The sequence below is a fragment of the Exophiala aquamarina genome (assembly GCF_000709125.1).
Source record: "Exophiala aquamarina CBS 119918 chromosome Unknown aczIA-supercont1.16, whole genome shotgun sequence".
Taxonomy (NCBI): Eukaryota; Fungi; Ascomycota; class Eurotiomycetes; order Chaetothyriales; family Herpotrichiellaceae; genus Exophiala; species Exophiala aquamarina.
Genome location: NW_013550572.1, coordinates 519,211 through 546,545, shown reverse-complemented (window position 1 = coordinate 546,545; position 27,335 = coordinate 519,211). Strand labels below are relative to the sequence as shown.

At 51.3% G+C, this 27,335-nt stretch overlaps 9 protein-coding genes across 9 annotated transcripts; 5 read left to right on the top strand and 4 right to left on the bottom strand.

Moving 5' to 3' along the window:
- Positions 1–985: 985 nt before the first annotated feature.
- A1O9_11245 (uncharacterized protein) lies at positions 986–2,137 on the top strand (the record flags this gene model as incomplete). The annotated part of the gene is made up of 2 exons (XM_013399964.1): positions 986–1,345; positions 1,397–2,137. The coding sequence occupies 2 exons, from the start codon at positions 986–988 to the stop codon at positions 2,135–2,137; spliced, it is 1,101 nt and encodes a 366-aa protein (XP_013255418.1).
- Positions 2,138–3,201: 1,064 nt separating this feature from the next.
- On the top strand, positions 3,202–6,240 carry A1O9_11244 (uncharacterized protein; the record flags this gene model as incomplete). The annotated part of the gene is made up of 2 exons (XM_013399963.1): positions 3,202–5,595; positions 5,656–6,240. 2 exons carry the CDS (start codon positions 3,202–3,204, stop codon positions 6,238–6,240), a joined length of 2,979 nt encoding a protein of 992 aa, XP_013255417.1.
- A 1,358-nt stretch (positions 6,241–7,598) lies between these two features.
- On the top strand, positions 7,599–8,723 carry A1O9_11243 (uncharacterized protein; the record flags this gene model as incomplete). Its single annotated transcript, XM_013399962.1, has 2 exons — positions 7,599–7,656; positions 7,975–8,723. 2 exons carry the CDS (start codon positions 7,599–7,601, stop codon positions 8,721–8,723), a joined length of 807 nt encoding a protein of 268 aa, XP_013255416.1.
- Positions 8,724–10,350: 1,627 nt separating this feature from the next.
- On the top strand, positions 10,351–11,508 carry A1O9_11242 (uncharacterized protein; the record flags this gene model as incomplete). The annotated part of the gene is made up of 1 exon (XM_013399961.1): positions 10,351–11,508. The coding sequence occupies one exon, from the start codon at positions 10,351–10,353 to the stop codon at positions 11,506–11,508; it is 1,158 nt and encodes a 385-aa protein (XP_013255415.1).
- Positions 11,509–12,391: 883 nt separating this feature from the next.
- A1O9_11241 (uncharacterized protein) lies at positions 12,392–14,223 on the bottom strand (the record flags this gene model as incomplete). The annotated part of the gene is made up of 3 exons (XM_013399960.1): positions 12,392–13,905; positions 13,965–14,018; positions 14,079–14,223. The coding sequence occupies 3 exons, from the start codon at positions 14,221–14,223 to the stop codon at positions 12,392–12,394; spliced, it is 1,713 nt and encodes a 570-aa protein (XP_013255414.1).
- A 1,246-nt stretch (positions 14,224–15,469) lies between these two features.
- On the bottom strand, positions 15,470–17,276 carry A1O9_11240 (uncharacterized protein; the record flags this gene model as incomplete). Its single annotated transcript, XM_013399959.1, has 4 exons — positions 15,470–16,620; positions 16,674–16,872; positions 16,921–17,036; positions 17,123–17,276. The coding sequence occupies 4 exons, from the start codon at positions 17,274–17,276 to the stop codon at positions 15,470–15,472; spliced, it is 1,620 nt and encodes a 539-aa protein (XP_013255413.1).
- Positions 17,277–18,305: 1,029 nt separating this feature from the next.
- A1O9_11239 (uncharacterized protein) lies at positions 18,306–19,151 on the top strand (the record flags this gene model as incomplete). The annotated part of the gene is made up of 3 exons (XM_013399958.1): positions 18,306–18,449; positions 18,509–18,803; positions 18,862–19,151. 3 exons carry the CDS (start codon positions 18,306–18,308, stop codon positions 19,149–19,151), a joined length of 729 nt encoding a protein of 242 aa, XP_013255412.1.
- Positions 19,152–19,290: 139 nt separating this feature from the next.
- A1O9_11238 (uncharacterized protein) lies at positions 19,291–20,838 on the bottom strand (the record flags this gene model as incomplete). The annotated part of the gene is made up of 1 exon (XM_013399957.1): positions 19,291–20,838. The coding sequence occupies one exon, from the start codon at positions 20,836–20,838 to the stop codon at positions 19,291–19,293; it is 1,548 nt and encodes a 515-aa protein (XP_013255411.1).
- A 1,224-nt stretch (positions 20,839–22,062) lies between these two features.
- A1O9_11237 (STE/STE11/SSK protein kinase) lies at positions 22,063–26,142 on the bottom strand (the record flags this gene model as incomplete). Its single annotated transcript, XM_013399956.1, has 1 exon — positions 22,063–26,142. The coding sequence occupies one exon, from the start codon at positions 26,140–26,142 to the stop codon at positions 22,063–22,065; it is 4,080 nt and encodes a 1,359-aa protein (XP_013255410.1).
- Between the last annotated feature and the right edge of the window lie 1,193 nt (positions 26,143–27,335).

The following is a 27,335-nucleotide window of genomic DNA, read 5'->3' as shown; positions in this document are numbered from 1 at the left end:
CCTGACCGGATGGACATAGTATAACACTAAGGCTTCTGTAAATATTCGTAGGTTGCAGTTTGCGGTGGTTTGCATGCGGGCTCCATGGTTTGTCATTCGGTTAACTATACACAGAGCTTACACCAATCACAGATCGAACGATGCCAAGAGCAGGAGTGTCTGATGTTCAGTCTCGGGGCATGACCTGACCTTCTACGAGGTCGGCCCTTCTGGGAAGAAGCAATAACGAGGATTGAGAATCGGACGCACTGTGCAGAAGAGCTGACAGGTACTCTGGCTCAGCCCAGCGGGCCGACGTATGTGTTGCCACTTGAAAAGCGGTGTTACATCTAACTTTGCTCCCTCTTCTGGCTCGACCAGGATACTTTCGTTCAAGGACAAAATCAATTACAGATTGCTAAACGATAACGGCGTCGCTGCTCATCTAGATGTCCTGGCGAATGATCACAATGGCCAGCCCAGGCACTTGACGGCCAATAATGAAGCATAGCCTGCTATGCATAGAACAGGCTGACGGTGCGGCGAAAGATAGTTTTGCTTGGCAGTGACGAGATTGATGATGAATTGGGGAGGGAATCGGAATATGAGGGGCAGGAACTGCAAGAGACGGAAGGAGCAGCAAGGTCGATGTTTTCTTACGATAGGCAGGGACGAGGCAGGTCAAGATGGTTCCTGGGAAGGAAGCGGCGATCAAAAACAAGGGCCCGTGCCCATCTAATTAGATCTTGCAGCGCGGGGGGGCGTGTCGAGCGCTCGCGTCGCGTCGGCACAACTCTAACCCTAAACTGGTCCGGGGGCTGGCACTGCGTCATCATTACAGGCACATTTTGGTGGTGCGTCCACTCGGTACTGGTGATGGTTCCCTGCTGAAAAGCTGAAGAAAGCACACTCTCTGCCTTTGACACCGCTGGGGGGTTATATATTCATCCATCGTGTCTTCCAATTCCTTGGGGGTTTGAACTACCATAGCTTCATCCCTTCAAAAATGGCGCTTCCTGTCGTTCGCACCTTGACAGAATGCGCTGACTATTTCAGTACAGTCGCGCCCTACCTCGACCAGCTGAGGGCAGTTCCTCAGGTCTTCTTGGACTCTGTCGCAAACCCTGCCGCCCTCAAACAGCTCTATCTCGATACCAATCCTCTCCTTACATCCATAGCATTTGCCCTGGCCATATCCCCGATCTTCCTGATAGCTTCTGAGATCAACCGGAACTATTCTCAAGTCGACCGATTTTGGTCTTTGCTTCCGACGGTTTGGAATGTTCATTATGCGGTGTATGGCCATCTGGCTGGCGTTGACACCGCCAGGGTTGACGCTGCGGCCGCTATCAGTGCTCTGTGGAGTGTAAGATCTTTACCATGCAAGCTCACGACCGCAACTAACAAATCATTTCAGGCTCGCTTGACCTACAATTATTATCGCAAGGGTGGATATTCCATAGGGAGCGAAGATTATCGCTGGGAATTCGTCAAGGAATACGCTGGCCCGGCGGCTTTCTTCGTTTTCAATATTGTCTTCATCTGCCTCGCGCAGTGCCTTTTACTACTATTTGTTACCACGCCGACATATGTTCTCCTTTTGACTGGACGACTAGCTATCAACAATTCAGCTACCCCAAGCTGGACAATTCAAGACACGGCTGCAGCGGGACTGATGGTCCTTGCAATCTCTATTTCCTACGTCGCAGACCAGCAGCAGTGGGATTTCCATCTCGCCAAGTCGGAGTACAAAACGACAGCAAAAGTCCCCAAAGGCTACAAACGTGGCGACCTTGATCGCGGCTTTCTGACTAGTGGCCTGTGGGCGTATTCCAGACACCCCAACTTTGCTGCCGAACAAAGTGTATGGGTCACGCTTTACATTTGGTCCTGTTTGGCCACGGAGACTTGGTATAACTGGACTGGTGTCGGTGCCTTATCTTACCTCTTCCTTTTCCAATCCAGTACCTGGTTGACAGAGCTGTTGTCTTCGAGGAAATACCCTGACTACAAGCTATATCAACGCAGCGTGGGAAAGTTCTTGCCAATTCCTGGAGCGACCGCCAGTTTTCCAGAGACTACTTCACACCACGTTAATGGCACTATGCCAAACGGGAAAGATGCGGCCAAAGCACGGCAAAGATATGACCTGCGATAGGCACTCCCTTGAGGTCTCGTGGGCCCCCCCTGATAGTTTTCGTGATGGATGTGGTGGTGATTGTTTGCTGGCACCATATGAACGGATGCCCAGGATGACAGCAATCGCTGTCGTATTTGAGGAAGTTCGCCACATGGGGCTCGGCACAAGACGCAGAGCCCTTCGCCCAAGCCAGCACGACCCCCGTCCTACCTTTCCTGTCCAGTCAATCATAACCAGTCGTTCGCAAGGACAGAGAAATAAGACAGAATGCTAGCCCCCCCCCCCCCCCCAAGCCACGTCAGTGTGCTATTTCGTATAGGATATAGATCTACTCTCTGTATCCGGACTGCTGGGTGTGCAATGGCTCGGACACGTACCTCGTAGCCGGCAGTGTCATAGGGCTGCCTGAAAGAGCCCCAGCCACCCGCCTTGACGGGCGGGTACCTCCTTAAAAGGCTCAATAGCCGCCGCATCATCCTGGTTCCAACAGTTCGTTAAAGCCCCTTCCTTGATCCCTATCCCCCGTTTAGCCAAGAAGCCAATCTTGACAGTCTATCATCCCATACTTTTCCCGCTGTCAATCCCTGGGTCCATCCGTCCTGGGTAGATCGATGACGGAAGGACTCTCCCTCTGCCCAGATTTTCTCCTTCGCCTGCACGCCCTGGCACTTTTGGCACTAGAATGAAGCATATTCAGAAACTGATAGGTGTCATGCAGATGAAGAAAGACCCTGCAGGAGTTTGATAGAGTTCCCCTGTGCAATCTATCCAATCCGTAAGTTATGGGAGGTTTGGCCATGATGTACTTTGTTTTGATCTCCATAAGCTCCCTCCCCGCTTGCTGCGTAACTTGGTTCTACTTCTCTATTTTTCGCATCAGACCACCAACACTCCAGTCCGACCGGATCACCTCTTCGTTCGGCTGCAACCGGGCTGGGTGGATTGGAAAGATTCGATTTCTCTTTTAATGTCTATTCCTTCTTTTGGTGTCTTTGGCCTTCAACTCCGAGGCCTCTTAGCAGGTCTTGATAGTGGTTTGAGTGAGCCGTGGAGGTCGGGGCTGTCGCACGCTGCACGACGTCATGGACTTGGAACGCATCAAGCAGAACTTTCGACTACGTTCTGGACGCTCAAAGAGCAAGAAGATCCGCAAACCAGTTCCATTGCAGCTTGACTCGAACACTCACTTCCACACGACATACGATAGGAGTATTCCCACTACTGCCGTCCAACTGCCCGAGAGGCCACAAACGCAGCATAACTACGAGCCCGCCAAGGATGAACCATCCCTCCGCAATTGGGATGATCAAACAGCCCTTCCACAATTTTCACACGTGGCTGGTGGCTCAGGACCCGTGGAAAAGCCTCGTCCAAATCTACCTCACGCTGCAACAGGGTCATACTCGAACTCTTCACCAAACAAGCGATTGTCTCGCTTTGGCCGTTCGGGAATAGAACGGCCCCGGAAACAACCATCCCCGGTAGAAGCCGCCCAGCACAGACCTCAACCCTTGCACAGAGCCCTGTCAGAAGCCGATGTTGGCGCAGCCTCGAATTCCGATGCTTCAGATGCCCTGGACTTTGATTTGCGGCCTCCTCCACCGCGACCCAAGCCTCCATCTGTTGAATCTTTGTCGGAAGCTCTGTTTTCACATGGACATCTCAGTGCTCTTCTCCGTCATCCCCTGTATCTGGCACAATTCACTACCTTTGTGGGCAAATTCTGCCCCTTTTACCACACTGCTATTCTTCGCTACCTTGAAACGCAGAAAGCAATCAAAGCTGTGGAGTATGCCAATGCAATTGCTGAAAGTCTCGACTATTCTGCAGGTGATGATCATGGCGAAGAACCAGCAGGCAGGCCGTCTAGTGCGGCAACCCTGGAGCAATCATTCACACAAGTGCATTTCTCCTCATTCCAGATATTGCTAGAATCAGCTCTGCCCATGTATATTACCTACAAGCTCGTGAAGATGGCCACTGAATGTTTGGTCAACGAAATTGCTGGTCGGCAATCCCCATCGATGGTGGACCTTGTAGGTGGACTGTCAGAGGTCTTTTGTCTTACCGATCCAAATCAGTATGATAATCCCATCATCTATGCTAGTGAGGAGTTTTATAGGCTCACAGGCTACGGTCGTGATGATGTTATTGGACGGAATTGCCGATTTCTCCAAGGCGCAAACACTCAGCGAGGGTCCGTGACACGGCTTCGAGAGAACATCAAAAATGGAAAACAAGCTTGTGAGACGTTTCTGAACTACCGGAGAGACGGAAGACCCTTTATCAATCTTTTGATGATTGCACCTCTACATGACGACAAGGGCAATGTCAAATATCACATAGGGGCTCAAGTCGATGTCACAGGCCTCGTGGAGAAAGGCAAAGGTCTCGACGCATTCGACCGATACCTTGTCATGAAGGAGATTGACAGGCGTGATAAAGAGATTAATGGCTCTTCCATTCAGGTTAATCAGCAACGTGGGCGGAAAGCGAAAACCCTTGCAAAATTGCGTGACTTGAGTCAGATGTTTGACCTCGAAGAGTCTGCAGTGGTACGGTCTCACAGCCGATCTTCCTCTTTGACCCCAGATGATGGAGAGCGGAGCATTGGTAGCAGTCGCCGAGTCATACTGGGTGAGTCTGACTCAACTCCAGAGAATGGCGGTAAAAGCGAAGAAAAGAATGAAGACAAGACCTGGCAACTAGGACAATCGGGACAATCGGGTTTATCTGGAACTCTGCCTGGTGTCTATGACAGTTACATGTTAATCAGGGCAACATCATCGCTACGCATTGTTTTTGTCTCGCCTAAATTGAGGCACAAGTTCGGCGATGTGGTGCAGCATCCATTCTTGTCCCACATTGCGGCGCCGTCAAACACATTAGCCGGATTGAGGGAAAGCTTCGGGACTGGTGTTGCTGTCTCGGCGAAAGTCAACTTCATGCTCAATCACGGAGAAAAGCGAGATGGGACAGAAATAAGGCAAGGTTCAAGGCCCGACAACGCTCGTGCATGCTGGATTTCGGCTACTCCTCTGTTGGGGAGTGACGACAACATTGGCGTATGGATGATCGTCTTTGTTGACAAAAGCAAGGTGTCTACCACTACAGCAGTCCAGAAGGAGGTCAAACCATTTGCGGATGAGCCGCTTGTGCCTTCACGCAAGGATCGACCTACCAAGATTGACATTCCTGTTCGTAGGTCATCGCAGCGTCTACGACAGTCACATGCAGCACAGGGGTCCAAATTGGAGCTCTTGGCCGGTGATGTTCCAATTAAGCCTAAGCGCCTTGAGGAAGTTACCGAGTCTCTTAATAGTGCTGAGTCAACTTTGCGAGCTGGAACAGACGACGACAAGCTATCTATAGGTACGAAGGAGAAAGAGGAAAAGGAGACGGATGATCAGAATGGAGGAATTGGTGCGAAGGTCGGAGTGAAGGACGTGAAGGACGAAAGCGTTCCCCCTACCGATGTAACGCCATGTCGATCGCCACCGCCAGCAAATGAAAAGGAAAACACCGCTCGAAAAGAGCTTTCGTTTCCAATCTCGGAAGCAAACCGCAAGCCGTCCGAAGACCAGTTTGTTCGTCCTAAGCTGAACCCCAAGATATCGCAGAAGTCTGAGCGCATCCATATTCGCGCCGATAGCGACGCGGAACCTAGGGCGTTGTCGACAGCAGACCTCGACAACGCACTCGTCAGGTCCTTACCCGGTAGCAGGACCGGCACTGGCACGGCGATGCACCGCTTTGGGTCGCCACCACTGTCGCCGGCCACCTTGAATATGTTCAATGGCTTTTCAGATGATGGTGAAGCAACCCCGCGACGCGCGGATCGTCTCGACTTACCTAACGAGAAGTCACCACCTACGCCACCCCAACACAAAAGCAGTGGCGTCGACTCGCCCTCCGGGAAACCAAACGGCAAGCACTACATGGACTATCTCCGGCATCCAGGCACTGCCAGGTCGTCGTCGGAGTATAACCGTGTGCTTTCTGGCTCTGTCCTCGTCAATTCAATGTACCATGTGGATGAGGATGGGAAACACTGGGCTGCGGACGATGTAGATGATTTTCCCGATCGTGAATGCCTTGGTTCTCCCTACAGCGTTGATTAGATAGATGGAAGAGAAAGTGCGACGGCTGTGTAAAAGGAGAGGAAGATCTATTCTATTGAGGGCACAACAATCGTTTTTGAATTTCCTGGAGCATCGGTTGGCTACCATGTCGGGAGCAGCTAGCGAGGCTTATATATCGAGCACAGTTGCTCCTATTACACATTACTGCAATGAAACTCTAGCATTAGCACTCGGTGCTGGATACTTCGTATGTATCTCAATCAGACTTCCATGCCAATCACTGCTGGTTCTGCCTGCGCATCCTTGATGGCAACAGTGTCATAAGGCTACGTGAGTTGAACGCTCCAGAGGAATCTCATGTATGAGAAGCTACCCAGCGTCTGCTAGGGAAAGAAGAAGAAGGCGTGGAAGCTCTGGACGAGGATATCGCCAGCGTGTACCCGGATGCACAGCACATGTCCGTCGACTCGGAGCGAGTTCCATAGAATGAACATGTTAACCATGTGTTGGCTATTTTCAAGCGTTCATCTGATAGATAGTCTGACGGATCTTGGACAAATATTTTGGGGGGAAGTCGGGAACACGCGGCTCCTGAACTGCTGAGGGTGCCTGAAGGAACCAGACCCATTGACTCAGCAGCATTAGACGTCTGGGCGTTTGGTGTTTGCGTTAAACATATGGTTGCTGACCGCCATCCGTTTCAGAATCCATTCAGACCGTGGGTGCCTAGAAATGGATGTGACGACACTGTTGGGGACGAAGAGAGTACGGTCTTGTTCGTTCTTTAAGGAAGAGGGCTACATCCAGCCAAGAGCAGTGAAGCAGTGAAGCAGTGAAGCAGTGAGTAAATTTGAATTGGGCGTAATTAGAGGGAGGAAGTAGAGAAGGGAGGTTCAGAGAGGGAACCTCCATTGTATTCATCTATGAATTCGATGTATCTCGTCTCTATTGAATGTCTATATGTGCGCTGTTTCTAGGTAAGTGATACTGAGTGAGTCTGACTCTCAATCATATCTCCTACGTAGCCTCTCACGAGGACACTGGCTTTCGCAGGTTGCCTGAGCGGGTATGCACCACCCTACGACGGACTAAGAGGACGAGGATGTCGAGAGCGAATCAGCAACATCAGCATTGAAGTAGGCAGTTTAGTATGTACCTAGTCTTGGAGTTACTGCAGCCGCACGGGGTGAGGCAGCCTTGTCCTGCGAGTCATTCAAATACTGCCAAGACCCAGCGCCACCTCAGGACCTGACTCGCGTAGAACTCAACTTTTTCCTCCTCAAAATGGTGTTCAGCAAGAACTGTTTCATTCCTGTAATGGCACAAATTTTTGCCTGTGCGCCTCAATGAGTTGAATTGGTATATCTCAAGCCGAGAATATTCGAGAAGTAGTCAAAATGGCTGCCATCACAGAAAGCGAACCAATACCTTCTGTCAAGGATCTTGCAAGCAGTGGTGCGTATTATGTCTTTCTTTCACCCCAAGACCAGCGTTCTTGTTGCTTTTGTCTAGGCTGAACGATGCCTGCTGTTTGCGCTGCGCTGCGAGACGAAGGAGAACGGGGTTAAGCAGAGAGCGCTGTTCACTGATATGAACATGCCCACTGTAACAATTCTACCAATTTGCAGTTTGCATCATTTATCCTGCTCCTGGTCACAAATGTCTCACGACCAAACCGGGTCCTCCCTTGAGTTTAGTTGAACGCAATGAAACTCACTCTGTTCTTTACGGAAATGGTTTACACAGACTTCATCTGACTGATCCTTGATATAGAATCCTCCATACGGAGATCGGCATTGAGGGCAATTGTGTCACATCTGAACGAACGGGAGGCCACATCACCCTTGACACCAACCCAATCACTGCAACTCTGGCGAGGACTCTATGTTGCGGTGTACATGCATGACAGCAAGAACGCCATATCAGTGCAGAACCTCATTACCGAAGTTGCCGGACTGTTGAGTGTCATCGCCGCCAAGGACAAAGCTATCAGTACATCTGGCGGTCAGGATGGCGTGTGGCTCGATACCTGGACGACAGCATTCTGGGAGACCATCAGTCGGGAGTGGGTGTCTATCGATCAGTGGCGCATGAACAAAGTGTTGCTGCTGGTGAGATTTTTCCTCCGCGAGAACCTCCGTCTCCTCTTTGACGCCGTTGCGGTCGATGAGCCAAAATCAAGCGCTAAGTCCCATGAGATCGTCACCAGACAAGTACACGTACTGGAGAGCTGGCCATTGAGCCCCCGTGAGCGAAAGGTACCCGATGGACTGCGACTTCACGTGCTTGACGTCTGGTCTGATGAACTGCTTGCGCAACTCGAAGCAGCAACAGCAGCGGCAGCAGTGCAAGGAGGACAGGAATCTTCATCAGAAAGCGGTGAGAATGGCGTGAAAAACGCTCTGACAGGTGCTGCAAAGCTCATCATGGCGCCAGTCGAGAAAATTAGCAAGGAGGCATTGAGCAAAGGCGTCAAGATGAGAGCAAAAGATGCGGTGAAGTCGTTCCAAGAAAGCATCTGAGTAACTTTGCAGTTGAACTCCAACCCCAGAATGTTCGAATGTCCAGTATCGGCGTCTACAAAGAATACTGATCCCCGAGGAAAACAGAGCATGACCACTTACATTCTGGCGCAGCAAAAGGCAACGACCAAAGAAGTCCCGACATTGAAATGTCACTGTGGAACCGACAACGACACATCTTGGAAAACCGACCAGTCAACGCCAGCTGTCACGAATGCAAGCGGACAAACCAGATGATGTGAGCTTGTAGCACCCCTTGGCCAAGCTGTGACATTGGACGTTAGGGCGTCGCGTACTGGTGGCCTGGCGAGACTCCAACTCAACTGCTGTCTGTCTAAAATATCACTTTGAGCAAATTTTACAGTACCATTCCCAGTCCCAGTACCTGCGCCAGTGCTAGCGACCGCAGCAGAACCCAAAAAATAATCTTCAAGATCGGTCGCCTCAAAAGCCAGGGTTGGGGTCGGAATGTATGTGGTGGTGGTAGTGGATATCGGGGAGCCTCGTCAAGATCTGCAAAGCCATGTGTACCCGGCCCGCAATCGGAGAGACGCAACCGGCGGGGAAAAACATTTGGCACCCAGACCTTACGGGCAGAAAAAAGCTGAATAATGCTAATAAGATGAGATGCGAATCCTAGCGAGCCAAATGTGGTGATATTCCAAATCTCCAATGGATCCTTCTCGCCGCTCTATGAGTGACGATCTCCGCAAATCTTTAATTAGGTGGCTCTAAATCTGACACGCCTTTAACCAACCTTGTCATTGGGAAGTCTTGTCGATCCCCTCCTCCCCACCAATACCGGGATATCTGAGTCAAGCAAATGTGACAAATCCAAAGCTTGTAGCCCTACCTAGCTGCCTACCTACGGAGCAGTCATGATGCTTGAACATCCTTTTTCACAACGGGCATCTTTCGAGCACTTTACTTCATCGATGGAACCTTACTACATGAACCCTTGGCGTGACGCTACATCATGAATCCTGCCGACGAGGCTGACCTCATTCCCCGCCCCATTCGGACTTGATCAAGGTATTACCTCTCTCGGACGTCGGGACGTCAAATCGGTACCATGTACGGAGCATGTATATTCCCCAGCGACCAGACTACCAGGGTCACTGCCTTGTGCATGATAATCTGCAATCGGTTTAGCCTGAAATGTCATGTTGCATGCTTCATTGGTCCTTTGGACCCACTCTGCGAATTTGTGCACTCCTCAAGACAGGATTTCAGTCGGGGTTTGCTGGAGCTGTTGTGGACCTCACTTGACGCACGCTTACCACCGGTAATAACATTCACAACAGAACGACATGGCATGGCATGGCAGTAGTCCTACCGGATACTGGCCGTTACGAAGCGAAGCGTGAACATGTCCTCACCGACGCACCGTCAAGTGGCAGCCGTCGTCATTGGAACATGTTAAGGGCCGTTTAGAAAGCACATGGTATGAGGCAGTCTGCCAATGTATCTCAGATGTGTATATAAAGTCACTTTCACCTAGCAATTACTTCCGCGCTGGGTATACGTAGTCCTAACCTCCAGCTTGTCTCATCCGACTGTCCATCGGCTGGCATTACAGACCTGTGTCCTCTTCTGTACTAAATACATCCATTCGTTGACAACCACCATGGGTGCATTCTCGACCCTTCTATCAGGTCTCGCCCTCGCCGCCTGCGCCAGCATGGCATCCGCCAGAAAATGCCAAAACATCACCATCCCCGTTTCTATATCCGCGCGCAACGGCGTTTTCAATGTGGCGACGCCACAGAACAACATCGACGTGACCAACTTGATGCTCAAGATGGCAAAGCAGGAAAGCAACTACACCGCGGAGGTGCTGACAGGCTACGCGACCGTGTCAGGCGATTACGAGCTGGCCGCGACATTCTGCACACCTGACAAGGGACCCGGCAAGACGCTGCAGATCCTCACGCACGGCGTCGGCTTCGACAGAGGGTATTGGGACATTCCATTCAACAACTACAACTACTCGTACGTCGAGACCGCAGTGGATCAGTATGGGTGCGCAACTCTGTCCTGGGACCGTCTGGGGATTGCCATGTCGGAGCATGGCGAGCCGGTAGATGAGATCCAATCATTTCTTGAGATCGCAGCCCTGAAGGCTGTGACGAGACTCGCGCGCACACAGAAACTGCCCGGTGAGGCTCAAGGTCGTCACTTCGACAAGATCGTCCATGTCGGTCACTCTTTTGGCTCCATCCAGAGCTATGCCCTGGCACGCGACGAGCCAGCACTCTCAGATGGTTTGATCCTCACAGGTTTCTCTGCCAACGGCACCTTCCTGCCATTCTTCCAGCTCGGCGGCAACTTTGTCTCCGTCACCTCCGTCCCAGCTGCTGCCTCGCAGTATGTTGCCGGATATCTCGCTGCGGGGAACCCGTCTGCCCTGCAGACCAACTTCTTCGCTCCTGGAGCATTCGACCCCGCCTCGCTGGACTTCGCATACAAGACCGGCCAGCCCGTCACAGTGGGCGAATTGTTCACGATCGCCGGAGCAGCTGGAGGCGTCAACAAATTCCCCGGCCCCGTCCTCGTCATCACCGGTGAGCGTGATGTGCCCTTCTGCGGCGGAGACTGCCTGGCTACCGGCGGCAATCCCTCGCTCGCTAGCATTCCTGCTGCTGTGCAGAATGCTTTCCCAGCCTCGCGTCGCTTTGAGACATTTATCGTCCCTGGCGCTGGCCACGGTCTCAACTTCGAGTACTCAAAAGATATCACTTACCAGCATATCTCGCAGTTCTTGGTCGGGAATGGACTAGCGTAGCGGGATGGTCGTTCCATGGTTGATAAAGCTGACTGATGTCGGCGGCGGGCGGCGGCGACAGACCCTCTTCACACTTGAGGTGTGGAGGTAATGGTATGTTAATTAGATAGGGAACTTGGAGCAAGGATAGCTTGCATGCCGCGGGTAAATATTCTTTGATAACCTGGCCAGAACTAATCAAAACGCCAGTGCAACTCACAAGATCATATTTACGTGACATTCGCAATCTGTGCCTGGACATTGTTATCGATCACTCGAATAGGACCAAATGAAAGAGATATTTGAGTATATTGCAATGCTTCGATGTCCTTCCAAAGGGCTTGATTCTCCAACCCTTGGTCGGATGGCAGCATGTGGTCCTCAGACAATGACGGGATGAATAACAAAATCAAAAACAGAGGCATCCACCTTTGGGTATAAAATCTGCGTCGACATCGGGCCGAAAACACAAACTCTAAACTAAACCGAAACCATGGTATATGTTTATATGAACGACCAGAGACTGCTATTTCAGAACAAGGAAGCTTGAAACCTCGCTTCGTTGTTGTAGGGGTATCACGTCATTTTGTTCTCTCGCTCCAAATGGCGCCTCAGCGCAAGGACTCGCAAGGAACCAGAAAGATCCAAGGAATGGGATGGTGTATGTTTGCGTTCGCTGCTGTTCTTCAGAGATATGTTGACCAAATCGCTGGAAAATCTAGATGTGTAGACCTATTCCAGTCACAGGTAAGGTGACAATGCTACAGAATGCGAAGATTTAGGACGCATTTCCGGATTGCTGTTGTCTCATGTCTGCTCCATTTCTGGGTTTTGGGCGATGCCCATAGCTTGATATTTCAATCGACGAGGGCGGCCGGTATGATAAGAAAACGAGATCACAATATTACCTTGGCATCGAATTGCCGTGATCATCGCCACTAGTATCAATTGCGTCCCAGCCCTTGGGTCCGTCAGCCTCGTAGATGCCACCGTGTCTACTCAGCACAGTACCCAGGGCTCTGTGACACTCTAACTGAAACGGTTCAAACGGTAGCTTTTCACCATCGACACTGAAATAGCCCCCGTCTCGATTTGCATTACGGCCCTCACCACTAACACCGAGGCGGTCCATCATCTGTCCTAGCCGCCCTTGGCGATTTCGGTTTTTGGTTTGCTGGACATGTCGACCGAATTTAGGAATGACACGGACAGCTTTTACTTTGCGTACGCGCACAACCTCTTTATCGAAGAAATTGTTCTTTTCAACGGATAAAAGCAGGTCGAGAGATGTAAGGCGCGAAACATCTCCGTCGATGGTGACGAGATCGCAGAGGCCGTCGGAGGGAAGCGATGCTGGGAAGAAGGGGGCATCGGCGGACATGATATTCATGTTTCCGCAATAAAAATTCCCCAGGTTGTGGTAGTGGATCAAGGGTGACCAACCGTCTCCAGTTGGTAAGGGATCGTTGACCGTGCCATATTCTAGCGGCGGGAGACCAAGGTTGGTAGAGGTATCAAGGGGACCGTCAAGGTCACCGCGAGAGATTGGATTGGGTATTTGAGCCTTGGCTCGTTCCCGTGCGTAATGTCGCTTTATATCTTGCTTGTCCTCAATTTCTGTCTTGACTGCAATGTCGCAGGGATAAATGCTCTTTCCGATCAAACGAACCAGAAATCCAAATACAAATCTCGACTCGCCCATCCACCGGACATTATCGGTACCTAGGTCACTCTCCGCCACTATGCCAAGGGACTGGGAGAGGAAAGACAACGTTCTCTTGTCGCCTTGCGTGACACTGACAAGGTCCATAGGTGTGCGAATACCCTTGACGATACACAGCGCCGCTGTGCTGCATTCCCCGGTGCCATTAAGATTCCAACACATGGCATTGCCACTACCACATGGCAATTGGGCAATAGCCACCTTCCGTAGTGCTTCAGCTGCATTGGGTTTCCTTGCCAGACCGTTGAAGCATTCATGGGGGAGCCCATCCCCAGAAGCGCTGACTAGGACGTCATAAGCATTGATATCCAGGTTCTCGGCAATCTCGATGGCATGACCGGAATGAGTAGTTCTTTCGACGTCAACTTCACAACGGGCGGCGGCAAAGATGGGCTCAATCTCTTTTGGATACAATTTCTCCGCCTTGCCCACCCCGCCAAATGGGTTTATCAAAAGTTTGATTCTTTTATTTCGCTGGGAAAGTCCGTAGGCACGGGCAAGCAGTCGTGTCACCCATCTTGACGCCTTCTCTTCGGTAGATGTAAAATTTTCCAGGGTGTAATTTACATACGCGACAACAACGGGGCCACGCGGGGATTTCGAGGTAGGTTTCGCGTATCGAATCGTTAAGTCGTTCTTGACCACTTCGGCCCAAAGTACATTAAAATAGGGAATGGACCGGGTATTTGTGGTCCCTGCATTTGAAGACTTAGTGGTAGCATTCAAAGGCCAGGCGAGGAGATGGCTGACATACTTTGTGGCAGCAGCCCAAAGCACGAAAACCCCGTACCTTCATTAATGCCCTCGTCTACAATCGGTGACCGGTCAGCAGGGGATCTATTGAAGAGCAGGTAGCACAGCGACCAACCTAGGAGTATAACAGAGTCGGTCCCCAGTGTCAGGGTAGCATTGCGACCAACAGCGAGGGTGGATTCGACGATGGTTTCCCGTTCATCGTATACGGCAGCATTGTCTGCAAACGGATCGGATCCATTCGGGCTGTGGTGCGTCATGTTGATCGCCTAGCAGAAACGCATGATGAAACCGACGTAGCAATTTCGATCTATGGAGGCAAGGACGGATCGAGACAGTGAGGGGGCCTGATGATCTTGGGCTGCGAACGAACGAAGTACTCGGAATGGAAGTGAGTGGTTACATTCCGTTGTATATGGACGGATACCGAGGATGGAGTTCAGAGAATGAGAGAGAGGCCTGGCACTCACTGTAATGTACCCGTACAGTGTCAGCGCCCCAAACAGGTCAGGCACCGACCAGAACCTGAACTCAAACTTTAGGAAGGCGCCAACTAATAGGAGACCCGGGTAGTGACCACGCCTGATTGGGAAAGGTGGGTACCCATGCCCCAACCCCATGTGACTGCGCCTGGATCATTTATCCGTGCCGAGGAAGGTCACGAGACTTACTACTAGGACCACGTGCTGGCTTACTCACCCTCGGCTCACCTACCACTTCCTGGGCTTAAGGTAATTGATCGTCATGAATACCCAGCGTGGTTCCCTTGTTAGCCTCGCAGATATGGAAGAGGGGTTCATCGAGGGTGGCATTGTGGCTACTATCGATTGATCTCCTGTTGGGCTACCCCGACTTAGGTGAAATTGCACTTGCTTTCAGAGAACCTCGTTTTTGGGACTGCAATTCGCTGATGGGTTGAAAGCTGCGCGTTGTGGATATTGAGTGGACGCCTCGTAGACGGGGTGCGCTCTCATTGTCTCTGGCGCCAACAGGGCAGAAGGTCTCAACGTTCTCTTGCTCTTAAGATAGCATCGGCCGAAGCTCATCGGCTTGGTAGATCTTGCGAGTAGACCAACCACGGCTGCGAACAAGTTCTGCGAGTCCCTCGGGCTGGGCATGGACTAAACAGTGAATTATAATAGCATGTTTGATTTACATTTCCTTATAAGATCAGAGTCTTAGCTAATGAGGATATATCAGCTTCGGGTCGTCCTCAGTCCCAGTTTCCCTGTTGAGGTACGTACAAAAACGGAGATTATGTACCTATGTAAATCCTTGAAGCGTCATTATCACCTATCACCAGCTACCAAGATCCCTACACAATCTTCCCGGCCCCTGAATTGCATGATTCAGCCTCGCTGCAAGTCGTACAAATCTGTCATAGACGGTGTGGAGTGCTGAGCAGGCTGAGACCGTATCTCGTCTCACGCCAAATCTGTCGACTGTGCACCACTACTGACGATGAAGAGCCCTCAATGCCACTTCCCGATCGAACAAATGTATGGCCTACGCCGAATGCTTATTGCCAGCATCGCTCACACGAACGTCTCGGTTGACCATTTCAGCCGTCCTATTCACGGCAACACATTGGTGGCCCCTCCACTTCCTCATTGGCAATTCGATCGCATACATCTCATCGATCTCTGCCGGCGTTCGACCTTTGGCCTCCGGAATGTAAAAGTACGCCCAAATCGTGGTCACCAAAACACAACCTGCGAAGATAAAGGCTGTTTTTGCCCCCAAGTTGCCTGCATCTGGCGAAGTAATCTGGGGCACGGCAAAAGTGGTGACGATGGCAGTTACGTAGGACCAGAAAATCGTCCATGACATTGTCGCTTCTCGAAGAGCTGTCGTGGGGATTTCGGCTGCGAGTAAGACTGAGACTGATTGGAACGAGACGGAGTTGAAAAATCCGAAAAGGATAAAGACTGTGGCCAGCCCCAGTCTCTGACTTTCAGTGGCAAGGCCAGCAGCAGCAAGGCTCCCTGCGGCTAGATTAAGGATGAATAGGATTGAGAAACCAAAGAGAGCGACAGGTCGGCGACCGACCCAGTCAACCAGGACTGGTCCGACAAGCGTGCCCAGGAATATCAGGCAGGATATCACCATGGTCACTTCGAACGGGTTTCCAACACCACTCTGGACCAGAATTACTGTTGAATAGGTTAGGACGAGGATCTGGCCTCCCACTTGACTAGCGCTGAGACAAGCACCCGCAGAGAGTGTGCGTTTCAAATTGGTCCGGTTCAGGATGTCCCAGAAGCGAGACTTCTCGCGACGTTGTGCTTCGGCCATTAGTGAGACCTGATATTGGGACATTTCAGCAGCGACGATGTCGACTTTGTTGTTCCGCAATGTCATAAAGACCTCTCTTGCAAACTCTGACTGGTCCCTTTGCATTGCCCAGATTGGGGACTCTGGAACCAGTAGCGTGAGAAGCCCAAGGACGACTGGAAGCGCGGCTTGAATGGCTAGTGGGGTCTTGTACTGCCACTCAGACTGGTCCTTCGACGATGCCCACACAACTGTGGTTGCGACGATTGCCGCTGCCGATGATCCTGCAATGCAGAATCCGATAGCTCTACCTCGTACATGAGCAGGCGCGAGCTCGGATAGATACAGTGGCGCAACCGTAGTGAGAACACTGACACCCACAGCTGCAAAACGGTCAGTGCGGGATCAACGAGAAGGTATGCTTCGGAGTTCTCACTATTCCAGAATCGACCAATGATTAGTGCGGTCAAGTTGGGCGCAAAGAGTTGTAGAAATGACCCAGGTGTACAGAGCAAGGAGTAAGCCGCCAGAAACGTCTTTTTGCGCCCAAAGCGCTTCGTGAAAGGTGTCGCACAGAAGGTGCCCAGGGCAGCCCCGACCAGCGGTACTGGTACAAGGAGATTGAGGTTAGTTGCCTGGATTGAAGATTAGTTTCCGCCCAGAGATCAGCTAGCACTTCTCACCGTGAAAGCAGGGCCATTGCCTTGATACTTGACAATAAATATGGGCAGAGCTAGCAGCGGGCCCGTGAAGGTATTGTCATATCCGAAAAGACCAAGCGAAAGGCCAACAATAGTCACTGGTCAACCAGAATTTGTTAGCCTGTATATTCGCAGCTAATCTTTGGATTTGCTGAAGCAGTGGCATATTCAAAGGACGACTCACAGTACATGACGAACCGCCAATTCATCCACGCTTTTGGATAGTGGATGTTGTGGGATACTGCGTCGAGAGACTGAGGTTTGTTCTTGTACACATGTTCTTCGTGCGTGTTCGTCTGCTCTTTCATTGCGCTGGAGTCCATCTCGGCTGTAGTCATCTTGAAAAAGCGTGTTCGGTACTGAGCGGTTGAGACTGTGGAGGACTGTCTGTAAGGGCTGAGGTGCGACTCGTTACTTGTATGGTGTTCATCACCTTGAGCCATGGGAATGAAGAAGACAGCCAGCCCGGTGCATTTCCTTCTGGGGAATATCCCTGGTAGGGATCTGAAGCAACGATGTTCTGAAGTAGAGATGTGGTGTTCATCTGGGCCTGCCACCCAAGGCATCGTCTTTACACACCCCGTGTTTCATTGGCCGAGCCACCACCAAACAACAAGAAATATGGTGCGTGCTAGACAGGATGGGGTAATCGCCAGAATAGGAACGTGGCCTCGCCATGGTGACTGAGTTTCCGCCTCGGAAGCAATGGCCGAAGATAAAAGCCAACGTCTTGTCCACTTCGATAAGCAAAAATGGCGAATTCTGGCTGACATCGACAATCTTTACACAATGGCAACTGTTGCATCCGCTCTGGACACCGCTCCACTCTCTGTTCCCCAGATTGTCGACTCTCATGGAGACGAGCTGGCTCCGGACTTACAAATGTTGGCCAAAGCATTCGGGCTTGACACAAGCACATCTCATGCACTCATGATCCCGGATAAGAACTTCCTCCAGGTGCGTGATCGTGACCCCACTCACTCAAGTGCAGCTGCGGAGGCTGAATGTTTGTAGGAGTTGGCAAATCTTCCCGTCAATTGGGCTGCACAGCCGGCTGGGACAGATGTGCAAGGATGGCGGGATTGGATCGAGAACACTTTGACGAAGGGACCGCTTGCGGAATATAGAGCCAGATGTGACATCAAGCGCCGACGTCCCATAGCGAAGGTCAATGCGACCGACGTCTCTGTGAAGTGCACAGGAGCTGGACAAGCAAGCTTTAATGTTCGTGTCTGGGTGTCTGAAAGAACCGAGGAAGACATAAAAGGCCAATCGAGGCCTGCTATACTGTTCCTTCATGGCGGAGGTTGGATTCACGGGAATTCACGTTGTGATGAAGGTGAACTCCTGTTCCCTGCACTTCTGCGATGATTCAAACTGAGCGGTGCACAGTTTTATTGGAGTTCCTCGCTTCAGAACTGGACGCTGTAGTCTTTGGTGTTGACTATCGGCTTGCGCCGGAGCATCCTTTCCCTTTGCCACTGGACGACTGCAGCGATGCATTGGATTGGGTATGTCGGACTCTGCTTCGGTGTTTCTGATTGCAACTGAAGGCTGAACTTGGCGATAGGTGATCCGAAGCGCAGCAGAATATACCGTGGACCCAACCCGCATCGGTTTGTTAGGAGGTTCAGCCGGTGGACAGCTGGCCGCTGCGCTCGCACTTCGATACTCGCAGGCACCTGCAGTGGCAGCAAAGCCGCAGTTGAGAATGGTCAGCCTCGTCGTTCCAGTCACCGCTCATCCAAAGGCACAAAGGCTGTTCGAGCAGGAGCGCCGCGTTCTGAAGAGTGACAACGAACTTGCATTCGCAAATGAGCCTTCGCCCTCCGAAGCAGTAGTTGAAGAGTTTGAGAAGTTGCTCCGTATGTGTTCTTGCATTGAATTCCAGCTTGCTGCACTTCGCTGATATTTCGGTCACAGGAATGTATCTGGGTGACAATGAAGATGTTTTTGACCCTTTCGTGTCTCCTCTGATGTCGAAACCTGAAGAACTGTTGAAACACCCTCGCACTCACATTACCGTCTCCGCTTGTGATGTCCTACGAGATCAAGCTCTGGCTTATGGTCAGTTGCTCCGGTCAGCTGGGGTGCAGGCAACAGAAGAAGTCTTGCAAGGTGTGCCACATGGATTTACATTCCCAACAAATGCAGAGGTAACCAGGGGATGGTTCGAGAGTCAAAGAGATCTTTTCATGGAAGCGTTTCAGTGACTCGATTAGGTATATAGATACAGTGTCTATCGATGTATACAGTATGCGTAGAAACTATTCGAACATTCAAATTTCAATCAATCATAAACAGGCACAGATACAAGACCGAGGAAGATTGCTTCTTATTTAGAGGACTCGATCAGCTCTCGTCCTCGAAGACTGTTCCATCTCTGTGTGTTGGAGCGTGCTTGCTACACCGAAGCATCGCCAAAGAGCTGTCTAAATGACGGGGCGTTATTGTGTACGGCAAAGATGAAGCCATCGGCATCACCACATCTGCAAGCTGGGGTGCATATGTTTTCTCATGGTCTTCCCGTATGATGGCGCCAAGCAGGCCTCCAAGCACGGTGTTGCATCGGGATGGCCCTGCTAAGAAGCGTAGTTTTCGCGCCAAGGCAGCTACCTTTCCGAGGCCCACGATCCTCAGTTCCCCTTCACCAAGTAGGCATATCCAAGAAAGGGCAGTGGTGCCCATTTGCTCTGCTGAGACGCCAAATGCCTCGAGCGCTGCCGGCGCTGTTCTAGCGCCGGAGACAAGCATGGATGAGAGGTTCCATTGTCGAGTGATAGCGACATCCGCGGCTTGAACTCTAGAAATACGGTGTTGCTGGAAAACTGTCCCGAACAAGGTAGCCATATCATTCTCCGACTCGACATTAAGTTGTTCTAATGCTTCTGCACTCTGGGCGAGATTGACCTGCGTGAGCCTCCTGAGCAAATGCATCGCGACAGGTTCAGGCTGAACTATCGTTTCAACACTCAAACAACAATCGTTTTCCAGATTCTCGACAATCGAGGCTCTATGAGACCACCGAATCTTTTTTCTGTGCGTGTAAATGCGCAGAGTGGCGACCTCCGTGTTGAAGAGGACCATTCGCAACTGCTGTTCTCTGCGCACTTCATTGGACCCAACATCCGCGGCATCTAGAAGTGAAAACGCTTCGTCGAGATAAAGCATTGACCGAGTATATTTCTCAAGAACATTGTAAGCTGTGAACAAGAACAGTGAAGCCACGACAGCGTCCAGCGTTGCAGGATCGGCAAAATCATGGCTCAGACGGGAGGTTTCGACCTGGCTGACCAATTGGAGAAGCTGCGCACGATCGCTAGAAGTCATACGGTAGTCGCCAGCCATGTTGATAAGGCGAATTGAAAGAAGTAAGGTTTTCAAGGGGGGATCATCACGCCAGTCAGGTTCGAGGAGAAGGCGTGCGGTCAGATCGTGGTAAGATATCACTGGGAAGATGATGTACGCCCTATCGAAGAATCTCTCCAAATCCCTCCATATGTCGTTGTCAATAGTCAGATAAGCATCCCAAGGCAGATGGTCGGCGACAACATCCCAATGGCTGTCGGCTGCCCAGTCTCCATCAAGAGAAAGCTGAAGGTCTGGTGGTAAATCATATGGGGGGTGAAAAGGCGCATTATGTTCGGCGCTGAGGTCAAAAGTCTCCGGCTCGAGAGGAGCGTTGTTTGTGTAACAGCTCTCAGAAACAGATCCGGAGTTAGGCGAGTTTGACGGTTGCTTAAAGAAAGAAAAGGGATCATAGTTGACGTCTTTGTGCAACCCCTCGTCTCGTGCCTGAGAAGTCCCCGGCTTTTCGAGGTTTGCGGGAGTGGAAACCACCACACCGTTGCGAGCATAGGGCAAAGGTGTAGCTTGCCAGTCCCTGAAATCCACAGTCATGGCTTGAAAGAGAATCTGGAGAGCGGCCACCTGCTTACCGTCTTCGTCGTCGACCACGTCTGGCGGGCTGTTGCTTGAACGTACACCGGATACCTACCCGACGGCATTGGTCGCATTTGTTTTCTGTGTTTGGAGAGCTTGATCTGGGATTGACCTGGTGGCACTGTGGAGAACACAAGACTCGAGTTAGTCCTCATCGAAGACAACAGCGTTGCGACCTGCCTTTATCTTGAGGTGACGACAAGAGTCGCATGCACGATCACGAGCTGTGGCGTCGGCTACATGGCCGGAAGCTGCGAAAGTGGTATACATCGATATCTCAGATTTTGCTTGTCGCCCTCGTCAATGTGTAGTGGAGGGAAAAGCGAATGTCTTCTGGCACGGCCTCCCCCGTGACGAGAGTATAATTCCAGTGCAAAGGTACTAGGGTGGGTATCCGGTGGGGTTTCCAATTCTCTCGAATAGTCTAGACCTCAAACTCGCTCCTGGCAAGGATATGGCGTGTGTCTCGGTACGGTACAAGCAGTGGCATGGTAGGACACTCGCTTTTACAGCGTTTACAGCACCCAGAAGTTAAGCCCCGCACTTCGCAAAGAGTACGATCAGTAATGAGTAGCATTCCCCACTTGTATCATTGATTAGCAAACCTTCAGTAAAAGGAGTTGTCCCTTTGAGTTTGAGATCGCCCGAAAATGGACGAATAAGGAATGATTATTATCATTCGAGACGGGCCGCTTTTGCGAATGGGGCAATATATGTTTTGGTCCTAGCTCCATGGCCACAAGAATGGGCAGGTATTGCCATCAGATCGGCTCAGTCCTTTATAAACCGAGGTCCGAGTCCATGGCAAGCCAAGGATGCCTTCTGCAGGAATTAAAGGCTAAAGGATTTGGCTCCTAGAGTACGAGCAAAAAATGAGGATGGCCTTTGCTCACCGTGTAGAATCAACCCGTAAATGGTAGTCTTTCGTTCACGAGGGATCTGAGTAACTGGTATGAAGGCCATGTCGGTAGTTCATTACGATGGATAGGGGAACGACTGTTCCAACCAAAGGAAAGATGTTAAGGTAATTGATCGCACTCCTCAAGGTATTAACATTCATTCATCGGCTCAAAAAGGTTGGCCGAGAGAAATTACTAGCAAAGGTGCAAGCGAATTCATTCTTCAATATACAGTACACCTTTGGAGAAACCAACTGCTCCAGACTCGAGGGGCCATCTTCATCTAGAAAGCCGAAGAATGCTGTCGACTTGGTAGTGAAAGACCTCCGCTAGAGCTGCTTGTGTCACTTCTTGGAGTCTGAACTTCGGGCTCGTCCACCACCAACCGTCGGATCTCGACGATCCAAGGATGCTGCAACAACTCGGCTGCGGTGCTTCTTTTGGCCGGATCTCGCTCGAAACACTTCTTCAAAAAGTCAATGCCCATCTCACTTAGCTGGTCTTCTGCTGGCAGTTGTGGCGGATTGCCCTGGGCAATGTTGTACATGATCGCCCATTCGTTGTCCAACGTCGACCACGGTCGCCGGCCGGTTGCCATTTCGAGAACCACACAGCCCAATGACCAGATATCTGCTGCTCCTGAAAATCGTGATGTTGCTGGTCCATCACCTCGTATCACTTCGGGCGACATGTACATGGGTGTGCCTGTCATAGTCTTCTGTGGCAACCTAGGAGCTCCTGCCGCGTGTCCCCCCTCTCCATCGCGACGCTGAGCAGGCTCCGGCCCTGCCATCATTGTCTGTCCTTGACGTGCAATCACTTTGGCCGCTCCGAAGTCGACATACTTGATCACGCCATTATGATCGAGGAGGACGTTTTCTGGTTTGATGTCCCTATGCACTATGTGTGCTTGATGCAGGTAGGCCAAGCCTTCGAGCATCTGCAAGACGTAGACCATGATGACCGTCTCATCTTCGATACGGCCGTGCTCGAGAAGCCCTGCGACAGAGCCACCAGAGCAGTACTCCATGAAGATGTAGACTTTGTCTCGATGAACCTCAATGCCATGGTAGGAGACAATATTGGGGTGGTCCAGGACAGCCAGGACGCCCATCTCATCGCTGATCTGCTTGACAATGGTTGGAATCAGCTGAGGGTCCTGGAGACGGATTTCCTTGACCGCCATCAGCGTGCCCGTGTCGAGATTGAGGGCGGCATAGACCGAGCCGAAGGTACCACCTCCTACGAATTGACCCTGCTGCCATCTCATCGTGACATTGGTGGCAGAGGAGGAGAGGAAGGTCAGTGATCGATCAGCTTCGTTCGAGCCCTCAAGCACTCGACCCAGGTTGGTCTTGGATGTTCCACGCTCTTCTCGGGCCCGATCAATCTCCTCCAACTGCCACATTCGTTGTTCGCACATCTGCGTGGCACAATCATCGTCATGTTTTAGCTTGGTGTAGTCGAGTCGTTTGTTGAGACCAGAATTTGCCTCAGCTCGCGATTTCTCCTGCTGTGCCGCCAACGTCGATCTTGCGCCCATGATGTCAAAGTGGGAGATTAATACAGACATACAACCAGCAACCTTGAGTCGAATCTGTCTGTAGTCCTCCTCACTGATATCAAGGATGTTTCGTCCGCGCGTCATTACCATGGCGAACTCCAAAGCAATGACTGCCCACTTGAAGGTCCGTCTATCTGCGGCATCACAATCATCACAGATGAAGCTGACCCAATCGAGGGCTAACCGAGTGAGCTTCAGATTGTTCATCATGCGTCGGTTGGCATCCATGTACGTAAGAGATCGCTTTCCGAACTCGGTGGCGAATGCAAAGCAGGACTGTACGAGTTCTGGGCTTGCAATGCCCCCGTTTTGAGAACGAACGGCTTCCACACTCTCCATGATAGTGTTGGACAGCTTGAATGTCGTCTTCTTGATCTTTCCGAGCTCCAGATTGACCCGTGAGAGATTGGCTCGCTGCTCAATAACCACATCAAGTTCGCGGCCTATGGCGTTGGCAAATTCAATTCTCGCATTTTGCAGGCGCGGAGACGACCCATCAGCCACGAGCCTCAATCGTCCGATTCTCACGTCACTGGGTAATTCTAATACGTCCACTTCCATTCTTGGTCCCTCCCACTGCATGTCTTCTTCCGGCCTAATGATCAGGATGTATGGGTTGGATGGGTTTTCGGGTGCATCATCTGCGTGGAAGGAGGTCCCCAGAATGGATTGGATCTCTTTCGGCCTATTCCAGAGAGAAGGCGACGCCACGAACAAAACTCCCTTTGGACTATTCGGTCCCATATCCGCAACGAAATGGCCCGAGAGAATGAGGGATTCGGTGAAGACCTGGAGCTGCGTTGCATTCATGCCCAAGTTGAACTCAGTAGCATTTTCGAAGCGTTGCCGTAGAATTCGAGAGAAACGGAAGAGTTTTCGTTGGCGTACACGGACGGAGTCAAGAATAGCTTTGTATCGCTTTTCCATCTCCTGTGGGCTCTCATCTTCCTTGGTCCGAAGCTCCCGCTCAAAAGAGCCCGTCAACCGAAGCAATGACTTTGCCGTCAACGAGCTGAATTGCTCCGCGACTTCGATATCCCCGCCTTCGAGTTGACGTCCGATTTCATTCGAAAAGCCCCATTCTTGCTCAAGAATTTCAGCTTCCCGGAAGGTATTCTTGTTTGCACTTAATTTCCAGTTGAGCATTTTGAAATAAAACTTGAGGGCATCAACGATCACGGAGTCAAACGCCTCGTCTATACAGGGAGGCAGATCCCAGCCTGGCTCAGGATCTGATACCATGACGTACTCCTTCTTTATCACACAAGCGAGTCGCATAAGAATCTGAAATTGGGCAATCATCTGATCAATGATCAAAACAGATTGTTGAGCAGATTCCTTCATTTTCTTCGCGTAAGAGAGACGCATTCGGATAATCTCCACAATCAGTCGCGAGGGAAAATTGACGAGCGTCAAGAGTTCTTCGATGTAAGGAGGCAAATGGCGAGATGCGAACGCTTCGGCATTTTCGATGAGAGTGCTCTTCGCTTTCGTGATGACATCCCCTATTCCTTTGAGCATGCTCTTGTCACTATGCAACGATTTCAACCCATCTTCCTTCAAGATCCGGTCGATGAAAGAGGATTCATCCGCTAGATCGCCTCCATTTCCCGTGCGATGTTTCTGCTTGGTGAAATCCAGCTCTGCATTTCCAACCCATGCTTGGAGTACGGCCAGCTCGGTGTTTATCAATTGAGTGATATTGTGCCAAGCAAAGATGGCGTCGCAGCTGTTCTGGAATGCCTCTGACGCTGCTCGGCTGTGGGCTACCTCCAAAGCCCTCCTGGAAGGATAGAGCCATTCGCACTTTTCAATATTCTCAACACCCTCCTGGACTTGTCCCATGGTTGATTTGCCGACGACGGTCTCACCCTTGATTTCAAAACTGATAAGGCTTTCGACGATCGGGCCCAAATGTTGTCGAGCCTCCTCAATCATTCTTTTCTGCATCTGGAGAGGCCTACCGTAATACTTAGCCCGGACTCCGAGCCATATATCGTAGCCCAATTCGGATCTGGTTTTCTGTTCCGATGTGCCGATCAATCTCTGCTTCTCCTGTTTGACGACATCGCCCTTGAGCACCGAAGCCAGCATGGAATGCCATTCAAGCCGTTCCCGATTCTCTGGAACCTGGACCTCCTCCTCTGACGGTTGCAGGTTATCTTCATTTCCGAGAAACATCAAGGTTTCATCGTAAGGGTCATCGAAATGATGTTCGCCCGAGGGAGAATCATCGTCGGTTTCATCATCTGTGCTGTAGCCAATACTGGGAGTGCGAGGGTCATTCCCGAACCAGTCCTGTGGTTGTTGGCGGACTTTCTGTACATAGGCCTTCTCTTGTGCCTTGTATTGAGCGTTTGGATCTCTTCTTGATGACCGCATAGTCTGAGATGAATGGACGCGTTTCGAATTCAGGGACAGAAACTGCGGAGGTCTCCTCGCAGGGGCATAGGTATTCGACGGTGTCCGCAGAGGGCCTCCTGGGCGGGGATTTTGAGCATCATTCGAGAAGGATCTGTCCATGGCTGTGGGAGGTGCGCCGCCACTGCCACCTCTTGGTCTTGGTCCAGTGCCCGGCCCATAGGAATTCCAGGTATTAACAGCAGATGAAAAGCCGGTGGATGGGGTGTAGGCGGAGATTGAGGAGGTGGGAGTATATGTGACACCCGGATCGGACGGGTCATAAGGTCCGCTGGAGGTATACGTGTAAGGAGTGGAAGTAACAGTGTCTTCATCGGAGCCAGATGAAGATCCGCCACTGGGGTGATGCATTGGCATGGGCATTTCTTGGTGCTCCATGACGAGAGGCAGTCGACCTTCCTCGATACGCTGGATTTCAGTCTTGGGAGGCCGAGGGCCAAATTGACGCTGAGACAGACTGGAGGGCTGGACAGGTGAGGGTGCGACGAGTTGAGTTTGAGATAGAGTTGGTACGGTTGGGAGCGACTTCGATTCTGGGGCTGCCGTTGTTGGCATGGCCATCGCCGCAGCCTCTGGGATCGGATTCACAGTGCCAGTGGTAGCTGCAGTTGGAGGTGATGCTGGCGGCAATAGTGGCTGGTGCGGGTGCGGGTGCGGGTGCGGGTGGTGCAGCCCAGGAGCTCCAACTGTGGCGTGGCCTCTAGGCATCGCTATGGGCTGCGGCATGGTAGAAATGTTTGTCCTCGCGCTCGCTGGCGTCGATAAATGCACCATGGTGATATCTACAAAGGTGGTATACAGATATTGCACACCAACACTTTCGCCGACGAGGTCTGAAAGATGCGTTAACTTGGTTTCATCCACCCTCCTCGGATCATCGCTTTTTTCCCTTCCATTGTGCTAAGAAGGGGGTCGATTCCAAAGGTAATTAATGTCAATAAAACCGGTGTTCGCTCGTCGGATGAGCGTCCCGGCCATTCGCCTTGGGGGAGTCCTGGGCTGTTGGCGAGCCAAATCAGGACAAGAGCCCCCCCAAAGGCTCTCGTGGCGAGTCCTGGGCGCCTCCAACGGCCACGCCAAACCAAAGCTGGTGGTGGCTGCCCGTCAAACCCTCCAAAACTTGGAAGCAAGCCGGCCAACCTTGGAAAATGGCCTTCTCTGTTTCATGGCGTATGGAGCCCCAGGTGAGGTCAGGCAACGCTAACAGTCATCAACGAATCTACGATTGGGTTTCATCTCGATCTTTGCTGATCACCTGCAGTACAAGGCTGATACATTGCTCACGTAACCAATAAATGAACACACGTGTCCTTCTGAGAAAAGTTGCTGAGGGTAGCACGCAGTAAGTGGCCGTACGGACAAGATGCCCGATGCTCGGTACGGGGTACGGAGCGCAGCTATGGGATAGAGAGAGAGAGACACACACACAGACACACACAGACACACACACAGAGGAATATATCTCGACTGTATCATAGGCGTCGATGATCCAGCCAGTATCAGTTGATGCGTCATTAGTATGACATAACAGCCTGTCCTCCAAGGCGTGCACACTGCAGACTGATCCAGCC